This window comes from Nicotiana tomentosiformis, chromosome 1 (genome assembly GCF_000390325.3).
Source record: "Nicotiana tomentosiformis chromosome 1, ASM39032v3, whole genome shotgun sequence".
Classification (NCBI taxonomy): Eukaryota; Viridiplantae; Streptophyta; class Magnoliopsida; order Solanales; family Solanaceae; genus Nicotiana; species Nicotiana tomentosiformis.
Window position 1 is genome coordinate 155,860,428 of NC_090812.1, and position 25,956 is coordinate 155,886,383.

General features: G+C 35.5%; 4 protein-coding genes and 1 long non-coding RNA gene across 5 annotated transcripts; 3 read left to right on the forward strand and 2 right to left on the reverse strand.

Annotated features, from left to right (window-relative positions):
- Positions 1-12,126: 12,126 nt before the first annotated feature.
- On the forward strand, positions 12,127-13,029 carry LOC104110183 (transcription repressor OFP4-like). The gene has a single exon (XM_009619628.1). The coding sequence runs from the start codon at positions 12,127-12,129 to the stop codon at positions 13,027-13,029; it is 903 nt and encodes a 300-aa protein (XP_009617923.1).
- A 2,948-nt stretch (positions 13,030-15,977) lies between these two features.
- On the forward strand, positions 15,978-16,526 carry LOC138891667 (uncharacterized). The gene has a single exon (XM_070175360.1). The coding sequence runs from the start codon at positions 15,978-15,980 to the stop codon at positions 16,524-16,526; it is 549 nt and encodes a 182-aa protein (XP_070031461.1).
- Positions 16,527-19,332: 2,806 nt separating this feature from the next.
- LOC104085479 (probable CCR4-associated factor 1 homolog 11) lies at positions 19,333-20,819 on the reverse strand. The gene has a single exon (XM_009589517.4). The coding sequence runs from the start codon at positions 20,441-20,443 to the stop codon at positions 19,616-19,618; it is 828 nt and encodes a 275-aa protein (XP_009587812.1). The 5' UTR covers positions 20,444-20,819; the 3' UTR covers positions 19,333-19,615.
- A 924-nt stretch (positions 20,820-21,743) lies between these two features.
- On the reverse strand, positions 21,744-25,384 carry LOC104085477 (photosystem I subunit O-like). Its single transcript, XM_009589516.4, has 4 exons — positions 25,027-25,384; positions 24,245-24,317; positions 23,190-23,369; positions 21,744-21,904 (listed from the first exon to the last, which is right to left on the reverse strand). Exons 1-4 carry the CDS (start codon positions 25,112-25,114, stop codon positions 21,814-21,816), a joined length of 432 nt encoding a protein of 143 aa, XP_009587811.1. The 5' UTR covers positions 25,115-25,384; the 3' UTR covers positions 21,744-21,813.
- On the forward strand, positions 21,968-23,326 carry LOC138904140 (uncharacterized). Its single transcript, XR_011413370.1, has 2 exons — positions 21,968-22,084; positions 23,172-23,326. It is a non-coding gene; the product is annotated as an uncharacterized lncRNA (long non-coding RNA).
- Positions 25,385-25,956: the final 572 nt, after the last annotated feature.

The following is a 25,956-nucleotide window of genomic DNA, read 5'->3' on the forward strand; positions in this document are numbered from 1 at the left end:
TTTTCATCGCATTGGTAAAATAAAATCTACTCTTCCTTTGTTCAAAGTAGGGGTGGGCATATTTTGGTCCGAACCAAAGAAACCGACCGAACCGAAAATATTTTTATTTCGGTTTCGGTTATTCGGTTTTTTCGGTCGGTTTTACTTTAAAATTTTAAAATTTCAGTTTTTCGGTTCGGTTTTCGGTTATTAATTTATTTGATTCGGTTAACCGAAAAAACGAATTATTAGCATTTAGATTCTTTAAGTTATATATAGGCTAAGCACATAGGTAATAATATAAGCCCAATTTTGAAGTCTATCAAAGACCCAATCCAAACTTACCATTTTATTCTAACTTACCAAAATTTTGAAAGAAAACCAACAAATTTGTCAGTCCAATTATTACATAAAGAGAGCCCAATATGATAATGTTCAAACCGAATCGAAATTAGAACACTGAACTAAACCGAACTTATTTCAGTTCTGTTTCGGTTACTACTTTTAAAAAACCAAAAATCAAATAACCGAATTTCTTCAAACCGAACCGAACCGACCGAACGCCCACCCCTAGTTCAAAGTTCATTATTTATTTTCTTTTTAGTTTAGTTTCTTTAGCATCATTACTTTTGGGTTTTATTCTTGTTTAGATAATTAGGATAGTCTAATTTAGTTAATAGTTAATCACAAGTTCTCGTGGGTTTGACATCCGACTTTTAGTCACTTTATTATTTGACGACTGTGTATACTTGCGTGTGCATTTGGCCGCAACACTAGTTACAATGATGATCTTCATCTACGGTTTTCAATTTAAATGCTTGATCAGAACCAGTTCAAATCTTTACCAAATGACTTCAAATTTCAGGCAAGAGTATACATTTTTGTATGTTTAATTGCCTCACATTTGGTATATTATTGGCGATTATAACGTGTATTGTGATGAGCTGAGCCTAACTCTATTACATTTGTATGAATATTGTATGAAAGTCGTATACTTTTAGTTTTTCATATAAAATTTATATTATTATTATATGATGAGTTGTATGAAAATTATATTTAAATTGTATGCTAATAACCTAATTTTGTATGTTGCTTTTGAATAATGATTATTTTTATTATAGTAAGTTTATATAAAAATTATCAAATTTTGAAGCTATAACTCTATCGTCAATGGCAGTTAGCATTTAGGAGTGAAAGAGGAGATATTTTAAGGAGGAAGATCCGCTAATCACGGGTAATTATATAATATTCACAAGAAGATGATAGAGAGGAGAAGAGAGCAAAAAGAAAAATGGATATAACTGAATTAGGGTGTCTAAGGGGAGTGTATTACCCGTACCCCTACCAATCCGGATTGGGGGCAGAAGTGAGGGATTTAGATAAAGGATAAGGGTAATGAGAGGGTATCGGAAACAAATACCCTTGGTACCGGTCTGGTAAGTACCATTAAGGTACCGGACTGGTCCGTATCGGCACCCTTAAGTTTTTTTATTTAAAATGTGGTCATTTTTGCAGCATTAGCCAATGTTTCTTTTTTAAATAGTCGTTGGGAGCGATCAAAAACGACTATTTTTGCCTCCCTAGTCCCCTAACACCCATCCTATCCCCTAATTTATGTTTTTAACCTCTAAGTTTGTTCAAATACACATTGGCTCTATTTTAAAACTATATTTATCCCATTTCATATCTCTCTAATTCTCTATCTCTAATTGCAATTAACGTTCTAGCACGCATATTAATTTTTGCATTTATTTTTGTTATACTTGTGTTGATATTTGTTGTTATTTTAATTATTTATTATTAAAAATGGCTCCTAAACTGATAAAAATGTATAATAGATTGACTAAGGGTAATGCTAAGAAGGGGGGTCCTCGTTTTGAAACAAATTCCAACTGGTCCGGGTTTAGGCGTTACATACTAGAACAACTGTTAGAAATAATGTTTGCGCTGATGAAGGAAATGAAGACTTGCTGAAATATTGGAAGAGAAGAAACTTTGACCTTCCAGAAATAATTCAAGAAGACGATACATATAGTGAAATACTATCTACCAGAGACAACGGGGACACAGAAGAACAAATGCTATCAATTTCAAGCGAAGAACTAATAGAAGCTATTAAAAAAATTGCTAATTATAATTTTATTTTAATAAGTATTGAAATAAAAGTATTTAATTTTTTCATCCATCAAGGGTTGATTATATTTAAATATAATTATTTTATTTTTTATTTAAAATTACCCCTAAGTATCGGTACCCGTACCCTTAAGTACCACACACCGCACCCTTACGACCGGTAGAGGTACTAGTAGGGTACCAGTAAAAGTACCCTTACCCCGTACCCTTAAATCTCCTTAAGAAAAGTATCCTTAAGGAACCCTCATTTTATCCTTACCGTCCCCATACTCTTAACTTTTAAGAACCAGTACCCTCTCCTTAGACAGCCCTAAACGGAATCCCTTAATTATAGGCGCTAATGACATTTTGAGAGTCTTTTTAAGGAGAATGTATACAAATTGTAAAAAAGAAAATAGCAAACTTCAGTTAAACCGAATAGAATAGTTTGTAATTTTATATATATACCAAAAATTCTCTTTTGTATAGGGTAAAATTGGTTCACATTAAATACTCGAATAACAGAATGATACGTGGAACCGGGGACAAGTGGAAGACGAAGCAATAGAAGTCAAGACCGAAGGCAACAACTTCGTTTGACATTGGGTAGACCCCGAATGGGAACATTATCAACGGGGGCAAGCAAATATTTGCCATCAGATGACATTCAATGAAAAATATTCTTCAGCATTAAATACACATTCGTTATAGAGAATTTTGGCATTCCTAGCCTGTCGTTACATATTCATCAATGGCCCTTATTATTGTCATTTAATAGGTTCTTGATCCTAGGACTTTGTTCCCTGTGTTTAGCTATAAATAGTGACTTCAACAACTTGAAACTCACGAAATTTCAGACAAACCTATGCTACACATTATTCCAAGTTATATAATACTTTATTTTCTGTCTTACGATATTCTTATTGCTGCCTTCGGAAGCCCTGCACCCGGAACCAAGTTGTCTGCTATCTTATCTCGATTTCAATGTTGTCTTGCATTTTATTTAATTTCTTTATCATTTTGGGGATCAAATCGATTCACTTATCTATAAACGTTATAAATTCAACGGTACTATTTTATGGGTAAACATCTTTTATTTCTCTAAGCCATTTCTCCCACTCTCATGTTTGGTCACTCTTGAACAAGGTAGTACACATTGAGCTTGTATTTCGTCGGCATATTGTTGCAAAGACATGTAGTAATCCAGTTTAGTTATTAATAGGAGAGGGATCGCGTATCTTTCTCTCTATTATTATAACATATCTACTAAGTAATCACAAAAAAAGAAGCAAAAAGTGTAAGGACGTAATAGTGAAGTGTGGTTAGATGTGCATAAGGCTGTCCAACGGGACGTTCCGTCCCGTCCCGCCCCACGTAATTTTAAACAGGATGGGCCCATGTTAAATGGGACACGGGATGGCCATTTCGTCCCGTTTATCCCGTCCATTTCATCCCGTCCCGTCCCGTCCCACCTGTCTCGTCCCGCGTCCTTTTGTTTTTTGAATTATAGCCGTTGGACAACGGCTATAATTGCAAAAATAGTCGTTCCCAATGGTCAAAAACGGCCATATTTGCCCCCCCCCCAAACACCCCCTTACCCCCCAAACTTTTAATATAATCCCTAAGTTTATTAAATTACACTTTGGCACTATTTTCAACCCCCTTACCCCCCCTTCCAACTTATGCACCGGCCATTAATGAAATGATTACAAAATTTAAAAAGTATTTTTTCTTTATTCCCCAAGTTTATTTAATTTCTACTATACTTAACCCATCTTTAAAATTAAGAGGTGCAAAGGGACTTGTTCGTAAAATTTATGAGAATTTAGCAATTCAAAAAAATGAACAAACATCTCTCGAAGAATTCCAAGCTAACATATATTCTTATGTTAGATCAATGTTTGATAAATATAAATCTATGGAAACAACAGGTAGTGAAACTGCTCCTTCTACTTCTAAGTCTAGAGTAGAAGTTCTATGGGAAGATATGGATGATATAACAGGTTTTGATTCCTTTATTGATGATGAATTTGATTCTTATCTTAATCAAGGATTGGAAAGTATTAAAGACGAAGAAGGCAACAAACAACTTTTGGCATGGTGGAGGGAGCGTGGCAAGGCTTTTCTAACACTTTCAATAATGGCCCGAGATATCCTTGCTATTCAAGCATCATTAGTAGCATCGGAGAGTGCTTTTAGCGTGGCAAGGTTTCAAATCGGAGATCATAGACATTCATTAGCAGAGGACAGCCTAGAGATTTTCGTATTATTCATAGAATGGATTAATTCAGAAAGAAGAAATCTTGATTTTGAAAAATTAACCACTAGGGAAGAAGAAGAATACAATGAGATACTTAGCACTGGGAGTGATGATGGCATGGAACATCAATCAACATTGCCAATTCTAGAACAATGTCCGAGAGAAATTATAGATAAGTTACAACGAATTTATATATGAGCTTACAAATATTAGTATGATAATTTGTTATTGGCTACTAAGAGGCCTAGTTCAAACAGAACCCTTCCTAGAAGGTGGTTGCGTAGATTAGGTGCTCTTCAAAAGAATTATATTTGTATGTGAGATTTGAAAGTTCTATTAATAAAATAAAAGGCTTTAAGCGTAGAATTTGTTTTATGAATTGTCTTACACTCTTACTTAGTTACTTAATGGATTAAAATTATATTAAATAAATTATAACTCTATTATATATTTATAATTGCTAGAATATTTTATTACAAGTCTTTTGTTTTAATATTTTATATTTCTTTACTTAGTTTCCTAATTTTCGTTTAAATTTTAAATTTATTAAATAAGTCAAAAAACTAGATGTTTCAAACTTTAAAAACTTAGTCATTGTCAAAAGAATACTCGTTGCCAAACTCAATGCTTAAATAATCTTTTAAGAAAATGACACTTCAGGCCCGCGAACCTGTCCCGTCCCGTTTGTTAGCGGGACGGGATGGGCCTATCGTCTGTCCCGTCCCGTCCCATCCCCTCCCATTCCATCCCGTTTGTTAGCGGGACAGGATGGGCCTACCGTTTCATCCCGTTTGTCCCGTCCCGCCACCGTCCCGGCTAAATGTCGTCCCGGCCCGTCCCGTTAATTTTGTCCCGTCCCGTTGGACAGCCATAGATGTGCGTCATTTTTTTGATCTTTTGCTATAAACAAAGTATGGTATTTAAATTAGGGAGGGAAGCCATAAATAATGTAGTTTGTCCGAAATAAACGGGACAGTGCATAGATAGACATTCTCAGGGATGCTATTTAGATATTAGCCAGTATTTATTTTGTCCTGAAATTTTAAACTAAAAATATTAATTTCAGGACAATTCAAGATATTTTTATCCAGAAAAATTGAACTGAAAAATTGAAATTCATGATATACTGGCTACTTCGTAAATAGTAGTCATTTAATATGGCTGCAAAATAAAATGATTATTTGTAAATTGGCCTACGGGCTGGCCTCGGCCCAGCCTTGGTCTAACATCAAGGGCTAGTGGGCTGATTTGGATTGGGCCTGTTAGCCTCAGTTCTATATGAGTTTAAAAATATTTAGGAGTCGTTTGGTTCGCTGACAAAGTAATCCCGAAATTATAATTTTAGAATTAATAATGCTTGAATTATTTAGTACTAGTGCTTTTTCTGGTTCATTAGATTAAAAATGGATACACGAAGCATAATCCAAAATTGTGTTTGATTTCAAACTAAATAAACTTAAATAAATGTTTCAAATAATTTTTTTGTTTTTATTTTTAACCTTGGTTATTTTAGTGACTTCAATATAGGTGAATTCTTTTTATTTTTTATAATAAAGATAGACATATCGCCTACACCAAAACAAGGAAATCTTTTAGCTGCAAAAAGCAAAGTGCAGCAACAGTTTCATTAGCAAATTATTCAAATAATGATAAACTCAAATATAAACAGCTCGATAGATAAATAAAATAAACTGCAACATGTAAAATTTTGCATACACTGATTTGTTATGCTGTCCACTTTTTTTAGATACAAAAGAAATGAAAGTCCAAACGCATTTCAGTTCAAAATAAAATTACAACCCAATCCATTAGAAAGCACCAAAATATTCCTCTAAGAGTTAACTTCAAATCACATTGAAAAAGAAAGGGCTTGAGGAGGCTAACATGATCATTTTCGAAATTTATCCTAGGTTTAGTTATCTCATCTATTAGGTGGGACAAAATAATTCCAAGATTGTGGTATAAAATTATGCTGATTTTAGTTAATACCTATGATCAAATACGAGATAAATTTAATCCTAAATTCTATCCCAGAATAACTCATCTAATCCCGTGAACAAAACGGCCCTTAGGCCAAACTATCTAAATAACTCTGAAATATAGTACTACAACATATAACCTAGTAACTTCAACTTTTTTTGTGAATGGAGAAGAAACAAATGCCACCACCCACCCCACTCCCACTCCCACCCCACTCCCAAAAAAACAAAGAAATAAAAGAAGAAAGATTGAAGGCACACTGATGTATCATAGAAATATAAACTACTTCTCTATTTTTGTAACAACTCGACCGGTCATTTTGAGCATTTACATTTATGTTCGATGGTTTGAGGGCATGAGTAGTTCCGTATGATATATTATTACTTGTGTGGATCGTCGGTTGTAGTTTACGAATAGTTTGGGATTAATTTGGAAGGATGATTCTCCTTTTGGAAGCTCTTGAAAGAGTTGACCAAGTTTGACTTTTGCATATTTGACCTCAGATCGGAATTTACATGGTTATGTTAGGTCATGATGGTGATTTTGGACTTGGGCATGTGCCCGAATTTGCATTTGGATATTTCTACAATGTTTTGGCACTATTCGGCGAAAGTTGACAATTTTAAGGTTTGAAATGTTCATATGTTTGACAGGGAGTTGACTTTGATGATATCGGGATCAGGTAATGATTCCTGGAATTGGAATAGGTTAGTCATGTGATTTGAAACTTGTATGCAAAATTTGAGGTCATTCCGAGTTGATTTGATTAAGTTTGGCACGAGTTGTGGAAGTTGAAAGTTCAAAAGTTCTTCAAGTTTAATTTGGGGTGTAATTCGTCGTTTTGATTTTGTTATGAGTGATTTACAGACATGGTTCAGATCATTTTCATCTCATGTAGCATTGTTGAAGATGGCATGGTGCTAGTGTTTCTGCATCTATAGAAGTTTGGACGTAGATGCAAATTCGCAGATGCAGACATATTATTGCAGAAGCGAAGGTGGCCTGGTTGTCGAGAAGTCGTAGGTTCGGGGAGCTGGGCCATATATGTGGAAGCGCAGAAGCGGGAAATTGGTCGCAAAAGCGAGAATGTGCGCAGGAGCAGATTAAGGGTCGCACTTGCGATATCATAGAAGCGGAGATATTTCCCTAGGTGCGAGAGTTTGGATTTTAGTGATTTTTTGAAAAAGCAAACTTTTTGTCGCAAAAGCAACGCCGCAGAAGCGGCAGGTGGTCCGCAAAAGCGAAATGTCTAGGCAGAAGCTTATATATTCGAGGGTTTGTTCATTTTATCATATTTTTAGTTGAGGACCTCGAATTTAGGTGATTTTGGAGGAGATTTTCACCACATGGATTGGGGTAGGTATTTTGACTCAGTTTTGATTATATTCCATGATTCCATCTTCAATTTTGGCATTTGATTGATGATTTTAAAAGAAACATTGGGAGTTTTTGTCTAAAGTTCCCTAAAGTGAATAATTGAGTTTTGAACATCGATTCAAGTCGAATTTGAGTGAAATTAGTATGGTTCGACTCGTAATTGAATGGATTGTCGGAACTTGTGAGTTTCGTCTACGAGCCCGAGTTTGACTTTTTGGTTGACTTTGAGTATTTAATTAAAGATTTGACCTTATTTATTGGATTTGTTTCCTAAGGCATTATTTGATGTTTTGAATTACTTTTGGTTAGTTTCGAGCCGTTCGGAGGTCGATTCACGCGTGGTGGCATTTCTAGAGTAGTGTTTGGCTTACTCGGTAATTGATTTGGCTTATTTGAGATAAGTATCATAACTAAACTAGGTTGAGACACTAGTTGTATGGGTTTTTTGTGATAGCTACGTGCTATAGGTCTGCATATGTATGGGGGACCGAGCCCATGTGAGAGCACTGGGATATTTATCCATGCTCGGGGTAGTGCTTAGGTTATGATATGCCTAGAATTGACTGTTAAGCTTTAAGTTATAATATTTCTCATATTTGTAACATTGTTGTGAGCTATATGAGCCATGCTTGATACTATATACTAATTCCCTGAATAAACTTGGTGATTGTTATTTTCTTGATGAAATTGCCGATTTGAGCTATGATAGTACACTTTGCATATGCCTACACTTTACCATATAATCATACATGTCCAGGAGCATGAAATTTGATGTTCATTTATCATATACATGTGTTCCTATATATTTGCTTCTGTGTGATATGATTTGGACTGGAAGCCTGCGACCACGCCGGGTGGATTGTGTTATTATGCATGTGACCATGCCAGGCGGATTATGATATTGAGCCTGTGACCATGCACGGCGAATTATGATATTGTGTCGGTGACCACGCCGGACAGATTGTGATATTTTCACGTGAGTTGTCCATGCATTATGTGAGTTATTCGTGGGGTTGATATTATTAGCATAAGAGTTGTTTATGCGGATCTAGCTATTGATATTATAGCACATGAGTTGTATGTACAGTGATATTATTAGCACGTGAGTTGTTCGTGCATCGTGTGGATACGGTCCATCCTCCTAGGGCCACCCTTTCATGTTTCTCTCTTGATGGTGTACACACGGATTATGAGAAACCGACGTGTTTCTTGTTGATGTGAGCTCGGGGAGAGCTGGTTACTATTATTTTGGATCGGGTTGCACGTCACAACATGCTTTATTGGCTTACTGTTATTTGGATCGGGTTGCGCGCCGCAATAGGCTAATATTTGGTTATTGCATTTCATCTTTACTTGTAATTTCCTTAACTATTTACCTGATTTACTTGCATATCTTCCTTATATGCTGGATTGTTGACTAAGCAAGATACTTTAAAACAAAGAATTGTGAGCACCAAGTTGGTTTTACGTGAGATTTCCTGATTTGATCATGTATATGTTCTATATTTATTAAATTTATGAACTGCACAGGTGGTCACCGAGTATCGTTTATAGTTCTTGCTTCTATGACCTCGTCGAGGTTAGTTAGGATATTTATTGAGTACATGTGGTCGGTTTTACTCATACTACACTTCTGCACCTTGCTTACAGATTTTGGAGTTGATGTTGCTGTGAATGACAGGAGCTAACATTGAAGATGTATCCGCGTTCCGACTATCACTACCACTTGTTCTTGGTAGTTCTAGATTTGAGATTTTGTTTATGTATATTTCAAACAGATGTCATATCATTTCTTATCAACTTTGTAATTCTAAGTCTTAGCGGCTCGTGACTTGTACTACCAGTCCTTGGTTTATTGTATAAGAATTGAGTTATTTCATCATTTATTTCTTGGTAATCTCATTTGGATTGTGTTTATGGATAGTTCGCTTACCAAGAGGGTTGGGTTAGGTGACATCACGGCTAGTTGGATTTTGGGCCGTGACAATATTTTTTTCCTTTTTTTTTTCTTTTTTCTGTGGATACCCCTAACCCCGCGTAAATACGGAATACTTTGTGAACCATGCTAATTTTTTTTTTTGTGTGTAAAAGAAAAAAGACCAGTTAGTGGCAATTAGTAGCTACTAACTAATCAAGAAAAACTGTTGGTATATACTTTTTTTGTGAAAGACTGATTAAATTTAGAAGTTGTGAACTTCAAATCCTTAAAATATCGTACCAAATTTTATTTTTTAAATTCTTCTTTTCCATAATAAATCTAGCTAGTTGGTTGCAATTTTGGATAATGATTTAGCACTTAATTATAATTATTAAAATTGAAATGAAAACTGATCTAAAATTCCCTTAACCAGAAATAGCCCATCAATAAAGCAAACAAATCTTGAAAACACAGCAGCTATTTGCTTATAGTAAAATTCGTTCACCTACTGATGAGCAGGAAAATTTCTAACTTCTAAGCTTCTCATTGCCCATAACAAAAGCTCTAGTCTTTAACATATAAAAGACTGACAGTGGGCTCTTCAAATAATTCATTGCTTGTAATTCACTTCACTCTTCACATGCTAATTTATGTACTATGATATTTCTCCCGTACGAGTCAATGATTCTACGGCTCTTCAAAATGACAGTTCGATACACGAATTATCCCGTATTCACGTAAGATTCGGAAAAGAATCGAATTCAAGGAAAATGATGTAGACAACATACCCTGATACAAGTATCAGTGGTTGATTCCACGGCACGAACCGATAAGACAACTTTACTGTTGCTCAAAAATCCTCTCTATATAAGTAATAATTAAATTTATACGTGTCATCATATGAAAGAAAATTTAAATTAGTATTAATTAACCAGACAATTACCTATCTTATTTTCTAGGTTGCTAGTTTCATGTATATTCTAGGTTACTAGTTTCACGTATAATGAAAAATATTACTTAGTTTCGCGTATAATAGTGCAAAAGTTTATACTGTTATATATTGAATTTACGCAACAACAACAATACATCAAGCGTGCACAAAATTAATAAATATATAGGCGTTGGTTAGGGTCAGCCAAATTTGATCTTGAAGAGTTTTGATCTATTTACATTGTTTGACGCTAGTCCCACCTAAAACATTTTATTGTTAAATTAAAGCAAAAATAAATTGGAGTAGAAGGCTATCATTCTCTTTTATATTTGTATAAAATTAGATCCTCAACTCGTATAAAATTGACATGTTTTCGGCATGGTCACTTTTCTGATGAAAAAATTATTAAATTCTCATAACCATCACAAACAAAGGCATGTAAAAATGACTAGAAAAGGGGAAATTTGGTTAATTCTCAATCTAAAATCACCTACTCTAATATCTAAAATGACTAGAAAGAATTAGATTTAGAGTCCGGAACCAAAATGTGATTCTTTTGGACTCAAAGAACCAAAATGTGTGGAAAAAAACATAATGACCTTTTTATATACAACGCCTTTTAAAAATGCGCTATATTTGAATCCACATGGCGCAGGAAAAGTAGATAAATAAAATTTAATGTATTGAAATAGGAGCAGAGTGTTGGGTGGTGTAATTGTTAAAGGCTAGGTATGAAGTTGGCTTTGGTCTTAAGGTCCAGGGTTTGACTCCTTCCACCAACATTATTTTGTTTTTCTATTTCTTTTTCATTTTTTTTCTTTTCATTATTTAGTTTAAATATTTAGATATAAATACTTTAATATTTATAATTACTTTTCAATGTAATTAAAATAATTTAATTTTATTAAAAAATTATGATTTTTAAATTCATTTAAAGTAAAAAAGGAAGAAGAGAGAAGCCTTTTATTATATCATTAAAAACTCTAGCGACATTTTTAATAGTTGTTATTTTGTATTTTACGTAAAACAAAATTATTTTTTTCTCCTTTTATTTTCAAATTAGAATTATGAGTTTTATTTTATAGTTAAAATTTTCAGTTTTATATATTACTTGGAATTCTTTTATTTTTTAAGATTTTTCTTTTTAAATTTAGTTATTAAAATTTTAGTACCTATAATTATGTACCTATAATTAACTACATAGTTTTACCTCAATTTTGTCACTAGTTACGGTAAACTAATATAGTCGAGTAGAGTATAAATATGGGTGTAAATAAATATCTTTTTTCCCGAAAGAAAACCTTATAAAATTATTTTGTTTTTTCTCAACAAACTTTCCCTATTTTATATTTTTCCTCACACCCAACTACCCTTTTCCGAAAGATAAGCCCCTCAAAGAAAGAGACAAGAAAAAAGAAAAGAAAATTCCATTTGTTTCCAAATTTAATTAAACCCAAAAAATACGGAACCTATGAAAAATACAACTATCCAAAACCTTATATAACCTTTTAAATTACTCACATATTTGCAGATCTTCTTTTCATTCTTTTTCTTCCTTCTACTTCTATAATGTCTTCAAAGAGCAAGAAAAAATGGAATTTTGGGAAATTATTCGTATCTAATGGAGCTGGTTGTAGTGGTTGCAGTAAGCCAAATTCAGTAGATATAATAGAACCAAATCAAAAGCCAAAATCCAAAATCCCTATTCACACAAATCAATCACCTAGCATTTGTCACACTTCTTCCAGTTTTGGGGAAATCAATGATAATGATCTTGATGAAGATGATCACACTTCCATCACATTTTCCATCAACATAGATTCATTATCCCCCTCTAGTTCTAATCAAAATGATTATACCAATTTATCACCGTCAGAAACGAATTCAGAATCTAAAGTTAGCATGTTCCCAGAAATTCGTGGTGGTATTGTTGTCGTTAGGAACTCAAATGATCAATTTCAAGTTAATTACACTTCTACCCCAGTCTCTACTGACATAGATTCATTATCTCCGCCTATTTTTAATCAGAATAATGATACCAATTTGTCACAGTCAGAAGCGAATTCAGAATCTAAAGTTAGTCTGTGTCCAAAAATTCATGGCGTTGTTATCGTCGAAAATCTAGATGATCCATTTCAAGATAATCAAACTTCCAACACCTTTTCTACTTACATAGATTCATTATCTCCTCTTGGTTTTGATCAAAATGATGATATCAGTTTACGACCGTCAGAGGCAAATTCAGAATTTAGAGCCAGCTCATGCCCAAAAATTCATGGCAGTGTCGCGGTGGTCAAGGATTCGACTGATCCATTTCAAGATTTCAAGAAATCCATGCTCCAGATGATCTTTGAGATGGAAATTTACTCACCTGAAGATTTAAAGGAGCTATTGAATTGTTTTCTACATCTGAATTCGCCTTCTTATCGTGAGATTATTATTCAAGCTTTCTTGGATATTTATGCTAATTGAAAGTTTATATTGTGAACATTTTTTTAAAAGGGTTTATCACGAGGTTTATGAAAAGATGTAGGAGGAGAAATAAACATTGATTTTATGAAACAACAGTTAGTAGTTGATATCCCTTTTTATATATTTTAATTTGGGACTTTAAAAAAGATTTTCTTTTTATATACACGTTATACGTTTTGAGTGCTATACAAGTTTATTTTTCGTTTATGTACATGTTATGTTTATGTGGTACATTTGCAACATTTTATGTTCCCACTGAATTTTGCAGTGGTATTTGACATTCATATTATTATTGTTTTCTTGGTTTCTCACCCGTTGTTCGGTATCCACATTGGGGGTCGACTAAATTCGGATTCGCGCAGAAAAATCCCGCATTATGGGGTAAAACGTTTTCTAACAAAGGCGATTACATATTCAGGGACTCGAACCCGAGACTCCACATTGGGGCCCGACATTCATGTTCATCATGCCTACGTAACTATCAAGTCATTCGCTTAACGCAGCCTTTTGGGGAAAAAAAACAGTGGGGAGATTTCTTCTTTCTTTTCTTTTTTTCTTTTTTTTTGTGGGGGGGGGGGGTCATAATCTTTTTCATTTTAAAACAACGGCCAAATTCTTACAAGAAACATATTATTTTAAGATATATGTTCTATTTAACATGCATTTCAACTACAAGACAGCAGAATTCTTCTAAATTTTGAGTTGATAATGAGGGTTGTTACTAGAAAATATTGGGAGGTAAAACTTCCCTATAAACAAATAGCGATGGTTATATATAAAGAATTAATCAGTCATTCAAAATAAATATTTTTATGTAGTCATTTTCAGTGGATGCAAAATTTAAAGACGAGAAATAAGGATTTCATGTTTTTTTTTTTTTTGGAGAGGGGGAGGGGGAGGAGGTAAATTGTGTGATGGTAATTGTTTTAAATAAAGTGAAAAGTTCCTTGGCCAAATTTTTTATTTAAATTTGTTGAGTTCGACCCTTAACCATTTATTGTGATTTTAAAATTATGAGGTTATTTAATATTTGTTTAAATTTTAATGTATTTTAACTTATACATCAATATTCCGCATTAAGCATATCCAGTTAGGATCAACCAAATACTTGAATAGTGTACAACTAGAACTCTAGTATTTACTTTAAAACATGTATATTGAAATGTTTGAATATGAAATCTCCTAGTTCTGGAACATTATTTGGGATATCGGGAATGAGCCTTTGATTCTTACTTGATTGTTAGCCGGGCTGTGTGCTGTTTCACAAATGTCGGAGCACCTTACTTCCTAATATCACTTTAGGTATCAATATTTCCTTCCTCATTATTTTGTCATGTTTCTTCCAATTGCTTTTTCAACTCCGCATATTTACTTTCACCAGCTTTCTCTGACGTTTCAGTTTATATGCTTTTGAGCACGTCATTTTTTTATTTTCGATGTTCCTTGCGTATACATTGTTGAAATTGAAAGAAGAACCTGAATAAGAAAATATGAAAATCGGTAAGGTTTGGAGGGGCGTAGTTCATAGGCGGGGCACCACTGTCGAATAAAAATTTAAGCAAATATTATAGTTAGATTCGAACTCAGTCAGTGCACTAAAAGTTAAGTTGTGTCACCCAAATCGATCAATGAAGCTACCTAAAATTTGAATTTTGGAGTGTCAATAAAAAATATACTATATATTATTTAAGATATATATACATATATACATATATTTTTTCCGAGGTTATTGGGGGTCGTGACCCCAATCCAAACGGTAGGTCCGCCTTGGGCCGCGCATAGGCTGCACAACTTTAAGCTTGTACGAAATGTGATACTTAGCAAATTGTTTGTAATGCTACAATAGTAATCACGGAAAATATAATCAACTCTCACTTATTATATATGGGATTTCGGGAAACACACACTCACTCTGCTGCTTTCTCTTTCTATATTCACACATCTCTTTCTCTCTAAATCACCAGACCTCCGGCAGACCAGGTAAGACCCCCGGCCCCTACCCCACCCCTTGTCTTCTTTTTCTCTCTTTCTCTCTCTTGCTTTCTCCTTCTTTCCGTTACTTCCTTTTCCCCCTCCCTTTCTTTCTTGTTTTCTTGTCCCCCTTTTTGCTCCCCGGATCTGCCCCCCCCCCCTTATTTCCCTTTCTCTTTTCTTCTTCTCCTTCTTTCTTTCCCCTATACCTCGTCTCTTCCACCTCGTCCCCTATTTTTTGGCGCACTGATATAGCCTGGCGGCGGCAGAGACTATTTTCCAACGAGCCTCGGGCGAAGTAGGCGGGAACTTTCAAAACATAGCAGTTGTGGACTACACCTTTCTCAGCACTCGTTGTGACTTCAGGTTCTATTATTCTTGCTTAAAATTTGCTATTTGTTAATATTGGACTCGTGTGAGTTGGAACCTCATGTTTTTCAATTTTCCTTTGTTGTGTTAGTTAAATTGTTGTCAACTTAGTTCGTATTAGTTTATTCACCGTATTAGTGTGCATGTAGTTGCAACTTGTCTTCTTCTGGTTTGGTCTGTTATATTGTGCATGTTAGTGATTCCTCTTACTCTACCGTAGGTATAGTGGTTGTGGTCTGGGATGGTCGAGTGAGGTCATATCCTCGGGGGGAACGGGTGGTGGGGCGGGAGGTAGGGAAGGGGTTAGGGGTGGGGCGGGAGGCAAGGGAGGTAAAGGGAACAAAGGTGTTTGTAGGTTGAGAATTGGGTCATGAGACGTAGGTACATTGACGGGTAAGTCTATAGAGTTGGCGAAGATCCTCCAGAAGAGGAGGGTCAATATAGCGTGTGTCCAAGAGACTAGGTGGGTAGGGTCGAGGGCGAATGACGCGGACGGGTATAAACTTTGATACTCAGGAGTCCAGAAAGGTAAGAATGGAGTGGGCATCTTGGTGGATAGGGAACTCAGAGAGTCTGTGGTCGAGGTTAGACGAGTGAATGATAGATTGATGATTATTAAGTTGGTGGTTGGAGAGTGCACCCTAAATGTCGTTAGAGCCTATGCGCCGCATGTGGGCCTAGATGAGGAGGTTAAACGACGCTTCTGGGAGGGGTTAGATGAGATTGTGCGTCAAGTTCCACCTAGTGAGAAGTTATTCATAGGAAGGGATTTCAATAGGCATATTGGGTCGACTGCAGGTGGTTATGGCGAGGTGCATGGAGGCTTCAATTTTGGGGAGAGGAACGGAGGAGGTACATTGTTGTTGGACTTCGCTAAGGCTTTTGGGTTGGTGATTGTGAACTCTAGCTTTCTAAAGAGGGAGAGGCATTTGGTTACTTTTCAAAATGCGGTGGCGAAGACTCAGATTGACTATCTTCTCCTCAGAAGAGGTGACAGAGGAATGTGCAAGGATTGCAAGGTGATTCCGGGTGAGATACTCGCGACGCAACATAGGCTCTTGGTGATGGACGTTGGAATTATGTTAAAGAGGAGGAAAATGTCTACTCGAGGAAGTCCGAGAATCAGGTGGGGAGCCTTAACTAAGGATAAAGCCTAAGAGTTGGAAGGGCGATTGTCGGCTATAGGAGCTTGGAGAAGTAGCGGTGATGCGAGCACTATGTGGTCAGCAACAACAGACTGTATTAGAGAGGTTGCGAGAGAGGTGTTAGGAGTCTCGACGGGAGTCTCTAGTGGGCATAAAAGAGACTAGTGGTGGAATGAAGTGGTACAAGGTAAAGTGGAAGCTAAGAAGGTTGCGTACCTAAAGTTAGTGAGGAGCATAGATGAGGAAGAGAGGCAAGCATGCATGGAGAGGTATAAGACAGCTAGGAAGGAGGTTAAGCTGGCGGTCACAGAGGCTAAGACTCCTGCATATGGTCGTATGTACGAGGAACTGGGGAAAAAGGCGGGGATAAGAAGTTATTCCGGCTGGCAAAATTGAGAGAGAGAAAGGCTCGAGATTTGGACCAAGTGAGATGCATAAAGTATGAAGATGGTAGAGTATTAATGGAAGATGCCCAGATTAAGAGCAGATAGCAGACTTACTTTTATAAACTTATGAATGAAGAAGGGAATCAGGATATTGTGCTAGGCGAATTGGAGCATTCTGAGAGTCACCGTAACTTTAGGTACTGCAGGCGTATTGAGGTTGATGAGGTCGTGGGAGATATGCGTAAGATGAGAAGGGGCAGAGCGACCGGGTCAGACAAGATTCCGGTGGAATTTTGGAAGTGTGTGGGGAGAGCAGGTTTGGAGTGGTTGACTAGGTTATTTAATGTTATTTTTAAGGCGAAGAGGATATCAGATGAGTGGAGGTGGATTACGGTGGTCCCATTGTATAAGAACAAAGGTGATATCCAGAGTTGTAACAATTATAGGTGTATCAAATTACTGAGTCATACCATGAAAGTGTGGGGGATAGTGGTTGAAGTGAGGGTAAGGATGACAGTGTCTGTATTCGACAACCAGTTTGAGCTCATGACGGGTCGTTCGACTACAGAAGCTATACACCTTGTTAAGAGGTTGGTGGAACTGTACAGAGAGAGGAAGAAGGATCTGCACATGGTCTTTATTGACCTAGAGAAAGCGTATGACAAGATTCCTAGAGAAGTTCTCTGGAGATGCCTGGAGGCAAAAATATGTATCGGTTCCCTATATTATGGCGATTAAGGACATGTATGATGGGTCTAAGACTCGGGTTAGGACAGTAGGAGGCGACTCTGAGTAGTTTCCGATTGTAATGGGGTTACACCAAGGTTCTGCGCTTAGTCCGTTCTTATTCGCCCTCGTGATCGACGCGTTAACACACCATATTCAAGGGGAGGTGCTATGGTGCATGCTATTTGCCGATGACATAGTTTTGATTGATGAGTCGCGAGCCGGTGTTAACGAGAGGCTAGAGGTTTGGAGACAAGCTCTTGAGTCTAAGGGTTTCAAGTTGAGCAGGACGAAGACGGAATACCTGGAGTGTAAATTCAGCGTTGAACCAGGGGAAATGGGCGTGGATGTGAGGCTTGAATCACAGGTCATCCCGAGTAGAGGCAGCTTCAAGTACCTTGGTTTGGTTATCCAGGGGATGGGAGATCGACGAGGATGTCACACACCGTATTGGGGTAGGATGGATGAAGTGGAGGTTAGCATCTGGGGTCCTGTATGACAAGAGAGTGTCACCAATACTCAAAGGTAAGTTCTATAAAGCGGTGGTTAGACCAGCCATGTTGTATGGGGCTGAGTGTTGGCCCGTTAAGAACTCACATATCCAGAAGATGAAAGTAGCAGAAATGAGGATGTTGATATAGATGTGCGGGCACACTAGGATAGATAAGATTAGGAATGATGTTATTCGGGAGAAGGTGCATGTGGCTCCCATTGATGACAAGATGCGAGAAGCGATGCTTAGATGGTTCGGACATGTTCAAAGGAGAAGCCCAGATGCTCTAGTACGGAGGTGTGAGCGGCTGGTTGTGGAGGGCACGAGAAGAGGTAGAGGGCGGCCTAAGAAGTATTAGGGAGAGGTGATCAGACAGGATATGGCGAGGCTCCAGATTTTCGAGGACATGACACTTTATAGGAAGATGTGGAGGTCGAGTATTAGAGTTGTAGGTTAGGATGTAATTGAGTCTTGACTTACTTCGTACCATTGTGGGACTGGCCACGTAGGGTTTTTGTCTAGGGTAGCTAGTGACAATGTTGTGTTTTACTACTTCGTTTTTCAGTGCATGTCCTATTTACTAGCTATCATTTTTGCTTTGCATATTTCTTCTGCATTTCATGGTGTTCCTATTTTTTCTATGATTGTTGTGGTGATACTAATGTTGCCTGCTCTTGTCGTTTTGTCTTTTTGTTTTCTTGAGCCGAGGGTCTTTCGGAAACAACCTCTCTACTCCTTTGGGGTAAGGGTAAGGTCTGCGTACACACTACCCTCCCCATACCCTATTAGTGAAATTTTACTGGGTTGTTATTGTTCTTGTTGCTACAATAGTAATCACTATTGATACTTTATTCTAATGCAGTCCTTTGATCAAATATCAACAAAAACAACAACCAAGTAAAATTGTTAATAATTTCCTGAACCGTGGAATAAAATTGTATCTCCTGAAGTGTTTGATTAGAAATTTTTGGATATTATGAAACAATACAATAATGATGTTAATGCTGGGCCTTTTTGTGGTGTGGAAGTGGATAAGAATTACAAATCTGTATGATTCTATATAGTATATTAGTATTATGAGTTTTATTTTGCTGATTTCATCTACTACATAACAATTTAATTTATACATGCTAATATTGTAAATAAAATTTTATATTATTGCAACGATATCTGTATTATGACGAACAATAGGCAAATTTTATGCTCGTTGGCATTCTCCACAATCATCATCCTTTATTCGAATACAACTACTCACCTGAAAAAAAGCATGCCACCTATTACATGCAGATCAATTACACGAATAGTCTATATTATTAAAATTAATTTAATGAAATTTAGTCAATGTAATTAAGCAAAAGTATCTCCAAAATCAGACTTTTTATCTCTAATTAACTTTTCCAGCCACTTCATTCAGAGAGATCAAACTTTTCCACCACAAAGAATTAATTAAATTAGTTACATTTACTAACACTTAAACACAAATTAGTGATCCTTAATTACACTTCGAATCCATACAAGACGCCAGCATATTTCTCCAGTCCACCTTTTAAAAAATAATTATCCCTTATTTTATGAAAAACATGCCACGTCAGCAAACAATCTGAACCGGCCTGGTGACTCTTCCCGACCGCCCGGTTCACGTCCAAATCCTTCGCCACCCGGTTTAAACCACCGTGATGTCCACAGAAACTCATCAAATGCTTCACATCATAAAATTTATTTCCAAAAAACACCCTGAGAATTCCCAAAAAGTCATTTAACCCACAGGGCAATTTCTGGCGCGTGAGGATTTTTACCAAGTACCCGAAATCGTACGCGCTGTGAAAAGTCACCCAACTCACCCAGTCATTGCAAACCAGGCCTGAGGACATCATCAACTCGGCAAAAACCGCTGAGTCAATCCCCAAAACCCGGTTCATTTCAAAATTTATTCCCTGCAGGCGGAGGAGCTCGATCGAGTTTGGCGCGTGGTTATCACGCGCTACATCAAAGTCGGAGAAATTGAATTGCCATATGTACCGGTGGTCGCTGGAGCCCAAATCTGGCAAGTTTCCGACAGAATCAGAAAGCGTAATACCAAGTTGAATAATATTCAAAGCATCGACGTTCCATTTCAACAGCGTATATTTGTCCGCCGTCGACAGCGGCGCGTGTTTCCGGGGACTGTGCTTGTAGATAACACCGGGGAATTCTGTGTCCATAGATACAAAAGGGTACTGATCAATCACAGTTGAAATGAGTGCGAATTCGGATTTAAGATTATTAGCCCATACTTCTCGGATCTTTATCATGTTCGGATCCGGATCTGCTTCATCAACAGCCATGATTGAAAATTCACGAAGATTCACAAATGGGTAGTCACAAAAACGAAAATAAATTCTGCGTTTTGCAGCAAGAATCAAGATTTAATAGAGATTGAGATTTGTTTTTGTGTGGAGCGTATTTTGTAGGAAAAATTGGTTTTAAAAGAAGTGGAGTTGCCAAATATAGAATGTAAAAGGGCGGGGGAGAAGAGAAGAGAGAATAATGAAGCAAGTGGGTAGTGCACTTTCTAAATTAGTGTGCAATTTGATCTACTATAAAATGTTACTGTAATGTATTTCTATACGATGTTTTTTTCTTTTAAATTTAAACGCTGTCAAATATAGAAAATTTAGTATTAATTTTGGTCAATTTTGGGTAAAAAAAAATTGCACTTAAGGGTGTAGTTGGTCAATAAGATGGATGGAGACTCCTGAGGTCTCATATTCAAATTTAATAAATACAAATAAAATTATGTGATTTTTTCTCATACGTCAAAGTCTTTAGGAGCAAAATTATCCGATATATATACTAGTAGGAGATGGAAGGTAACTGATAAAATATCAAGAGGTACATGAGCCGGTAAGGACACCATTATCGTATTAAAAAAAATCTATGAATCTACTCTAAAAATCATCGTTCTAGTTTAATAATCGAAGATAAATCTACTCTAAAAATCATCAAATTTTAACATTATTAAAATTTGGTTGAGGTCGTATGGTTTAGTGAGTAAATGACGATAATTTTTTCCACTCATTAGATAAAATGATGTAATATATTTTACCTTCCTCGTCCATTCTTACTTTTCTTCCTTTACGTGTACTTATTTTTATTTATGTTTTTGAGAATTTCACTTTCTAGTTTCAACTCAATTTGCGTTTTTTTTTTTTTTTTGGTCATATTTAATAGATTCATACATCAAAAAGTAATTTTTTTCTTTTTAGTGTCTTAACATTTTTTGACATAGATCAAAATGGTAACATGCGTCTAATCATTAGACCAAATTCATGCATGCTTCTTTATATTTCATTATTTTATGAATTTTACGGGAAAACTTTAGGCCACCAAATCTCTTGAAATGTTCTTGACTACGGCATTATATACGAATTACGATTTATCTTCAATTTACCTTGTGCCCTTTCTCGTAGTTGTTGACTTTTTTAGAATCCACAATTCAAATGCTTTATTCATCTCATTTACTGTTTTTCGTTGCTTTTTCTGCTTAGTCTATTTATATCCTATATCACTCGTAATAATAAAAGAAAACCGTAAATAAAAGTATGAAAAGGTAGAAGAGGTTTGTCTCCCATAATATTCTGAAGATTGAGAAAGAAAGATAGTTAACACATTGAAAGATTCTTCATTATACACAAATTATCAGAAAAAAATCCATTTAAAAGTATTTCTCAGTCCTTCCTTTGAATCCAATTTGCCCAAAAGTGAGGCATAGGAACAAACCCAAGTGCCAACAGACCATCCATAGCCTGTAATTAAGCCAATAATGCAAATATCTAAATTAGAGAAAGCTAAGGATTGATATGAGACGAAATAATTAGTTTATAGACATTATTAGGAAGAATAGAATATGAGCCTAATCATTCTTCTCTAATCGTTCCAGTAAAATGGATAAGTGTCCAGGGGCGGATTCAGTTCAATAGCTACGGGTTCCCGTGAACCTAGTAGTTTTTGTCTAGAATCTGTATTTGTATTGAAAAATTCATTAAATATATAAGAATATTTAGCTTGAAACTCAGTTTGTTCATCCAGTTAGTATTGTATATTAACTCGAGATTTTTGTAGGAACCCATAAATCGAAAATCTTGGATCCGCCTCTGAAAGCGTCCGCCAAAAAAATGCAACACGATCAAAACATTGATATAAGTGACTTAATGATCTTCATGTTGTTTTGTTGCAAAAATAGGAAAAAATGCACTAATATTCATACTCCATAAATTATTAGGTTTCTAATAAAAAATATAAGCATCGGAATTTTATTTTATGCTTTACATGTTTTTTCCTATAAGATAGGGTGGATCAGAGAAGGAAAACGAAGAAAGGGCTAGTGAGAATTGAATCAACAGCTAATTTATATGAGACTTTTACCGATACCACAAAATTAAAAGCTTTTTTTATAATTGAATTTTTTCTCTCATTCTGATACCATTTGACTATATGATTTGTGAAATCTTTTTCTGTAAATATTGTATTACCCTAGTAGTAAATTATTTCATCTGTCTTAATTTATGTGATGCGGTTTTGCTTTTAAATCTGTCTCGAAAAAATAATACCTTTTCTTATTTAAAAAAAAATAACTTTAATTTTTATTTTTTTCTTAATGAAATAATTTATAATAAAAATATAGATGATTCATTTTAGATAATAGATTTTAATTTATTTTTTTCCTCAAGCTTCATACCGGTCAAAATGCATCACATAAAATGATCGGAGGGCATAAATTTTCTTTTTTTTTGGGTAAGAGGGAAAACCCGCAGCCGCTACAACCTCTGTCATAGCCTTTGCCCTTCGGGTGAGTGCTTTGTGCGCACCGAGTAAACCTCCCCCTATGTAACAACATGCAAACCACACATGAAAAATAAACCACACTAAGCAAGCCATGTGCGACATGCTCAACCCGGAAGGCATTGAGGGGGGAATCGATCCCAGGTCATCAATATGGATGACATACGGATGACCGCCCTCCAAATCAACTGGGCAACTCCGAAGGGTTAAGAGGGCATAAAATTGAAAGAGTAATTATGATGGAATTACCAGAATTGAGAAGTGACACCAGGGCCAGTGGGGAAATGAGAGAGCTCAGTGCCAATACTCTCAAAAAAGAGACCACTTAAACTTTTGCCATTAATTGCTGGAATGCTTGAAGGTGCCAGCCATCCAATTAGACCAAATCCAATCACATTCAAATCTCTCCTCAGCCAATCTCTCTCAAAGCTTCAAATTACACAGTACAAAATTACAAATGAATTATGACTAAAAGAAAAAATTAACTTACATAAGCTGATATGTTAATACTATAATTTAATTTGTCGCAGAGGAATTCAACAATATTTTTTGAAGCACCATTACCGTTACATTAGAAATATCCTTCATATCGATAGATTTCAATAATTATATATATACAAAAAATATTCATTTTTTCAGTCGATTCGAAAGCAACAATAGATGAGATTGAATCAGACAAAAGGCTCACCCCTCACCTCACCCTGGGGGATTGGGGAGTTGACACTTTCATGCTCTTAGGTTCGCTGTAAGCAGGGACATATATACCTTGTCCTATGCGGTGTTATGGGATACCACTTTGTCGAATTTTTTTACTAGATATATATAAGAAAACTAAAAATATTGGGGATAATTATATAAATGACCACTTACAACTATAGTAATTTATTTATTTATTCATTTCTTCAAATTGTAACACTATTTATGAAAAATTTTGCGTACACCACTAGTTGTGAGGCCAATAAGCTCAAGAAAAAGGAGACGCTATCAATCTTTCGTATTCAATATTACGACCCAAAGAGTTGGTCCATCTGTATACCAACTCGAAACCAAGATTTTACCCTTTTTGCACACAATAATTTCTTATGAATTGGAGTTCAATTGAACCCATCTCACCAAAGGTAACTTTGCCACTGATTACAGGTTACTAATTCCATTTATTACGAGTATCAATCAGTAGTTAGCTTAGGTAATTTGATCATGTAAAAAAACGTTTTGTGCTGACTATAAAAGTTAAACTCAAAAATAAAAATAAGGTGTGTAAGTAACCCAACTGTAATTAGATAGATCTTTATTTGGTAATTTACCATGTAAATTTGCCTCCTGAAGCTTGGGCGATCTTTAGAGGGTTTCTTGCTGTCACTTGTGATTTTAAGAAGCCTGTGGGAAAAAAAAAATGGAATTAGTGAAAAAGTGGAAACAAGATTTTATTACAATAACTAATAAAAAAGGACTGCTATTCCTAAAGTAAATAGTCAACCAGAAATTTTCCTCTGTTACTACAGGTATAGGATGTAGCATTCGGCAAAGGTGCATATCCATCTAAGAATTAACATAGACTATATGTAAAAAAAAAAAAAAAAAAAAAAAACTTTAATATTAAATCCATACTTATTGTCACAAGAACTAAAGAGTTTAATAATACTTCTTTCACTAACTTAAAATTCGGAATGTGAAGAAAAAAATAGTTTTCTCCTCAAAAATATTTTTTTGGAAAAATAATTTGAAAAAAAAAATACTTAAAAGTATTTTTTAAAAGTTTAGTCAAACGCTAATTTCAGCTTAAAAGTGATTTTTAAATTAATTAGTCAAATGCAAATTGCTTCTCACCAAGCATACTTTTTGAAAAATATTGAAAAAAAAATACTTTTCAAAATAAGATGATTTATAAGTTTGGCCAAACATGTTATTGGCTAAATGGTATTACTCATGAAATACCCTTTGAAAATGCACAATATATTGGAAGCAAATACAGAAAGAAAGCCACTATCATAATATGGAAGATTGCCATAAAATAAAATAAAAAATCTAAAATCAATCTTTTTCATTTGAGAAGAAATTAATATAACTCCAAAGAGAGTTAAATTACCTGAGTTGAGGGACGTCCTTTTAGGGGATGAAAGAGAGGAATTGACCAACCCTACAACAGTTGATGTAGTAGCCATTCTTGCTGCCATTTTTCTTAATTTTCTTCCCTTTTTTTTGTTTTTGCTTTGTTTTCTGACTTGATTTTGCAGTTGGATTTTGGTCTTTGAAGAGGAGAACTAGTGGATGAAAAATAATAGTGAGAATAAAGATTCTTTTAGGAAAATATGTGGTGGACTAGAAAGATTGTGACACTATGTAGATTTTGTGGATGGGCTGTTGATCAATGACTGGTTGCCATGTGGATTTTTATGGATTTCATACTTTGGAATTTGGATTGATTTGATTCTATACTTCCTACCGGAATAGAACAATGCGCGTTGTAGTACAAATATTAAGGGGTGTTTTGCAGTAGCGGAGCCAGAATTTTTGTTAAGGGGTGTCAAAATATATAAAAGTAAACATACTAGAAAATTAAAGAGAATCAATACATAGTATGTATACATATAAATTTTCTTTTTCCTAGCTACACAGTGTATTTTTTCCGCGAAGGGGTGTCATCCTATAAGGTGGCTCCACCACGGGTGGTTTGGTATGTTGAATACAACAACAACAACAATAATAACATACCCAGTAATATCCCACACTGTGGGGTCTAGGGAGGATAGTGTGTACGCAGACTTTACTCCTACCTTGTGAGGATAGAGAGGTTGTTTCCAATAGACCATCGACTCAGGAAAGTATAAACACCACATTAATGAAAATATAGACAAGAAATGACAGTACCAAGAAGCCATATCGAACAAGCAAAAATAATTATGTCGAATAAGCAAAAATAATTATGGGATAAAAATTTAGCACTGTTTTGTTCCTTATTTAGTTACTAATCATACTATAAGTTATCTCACGATTAAAAATAATATCATGATAACTT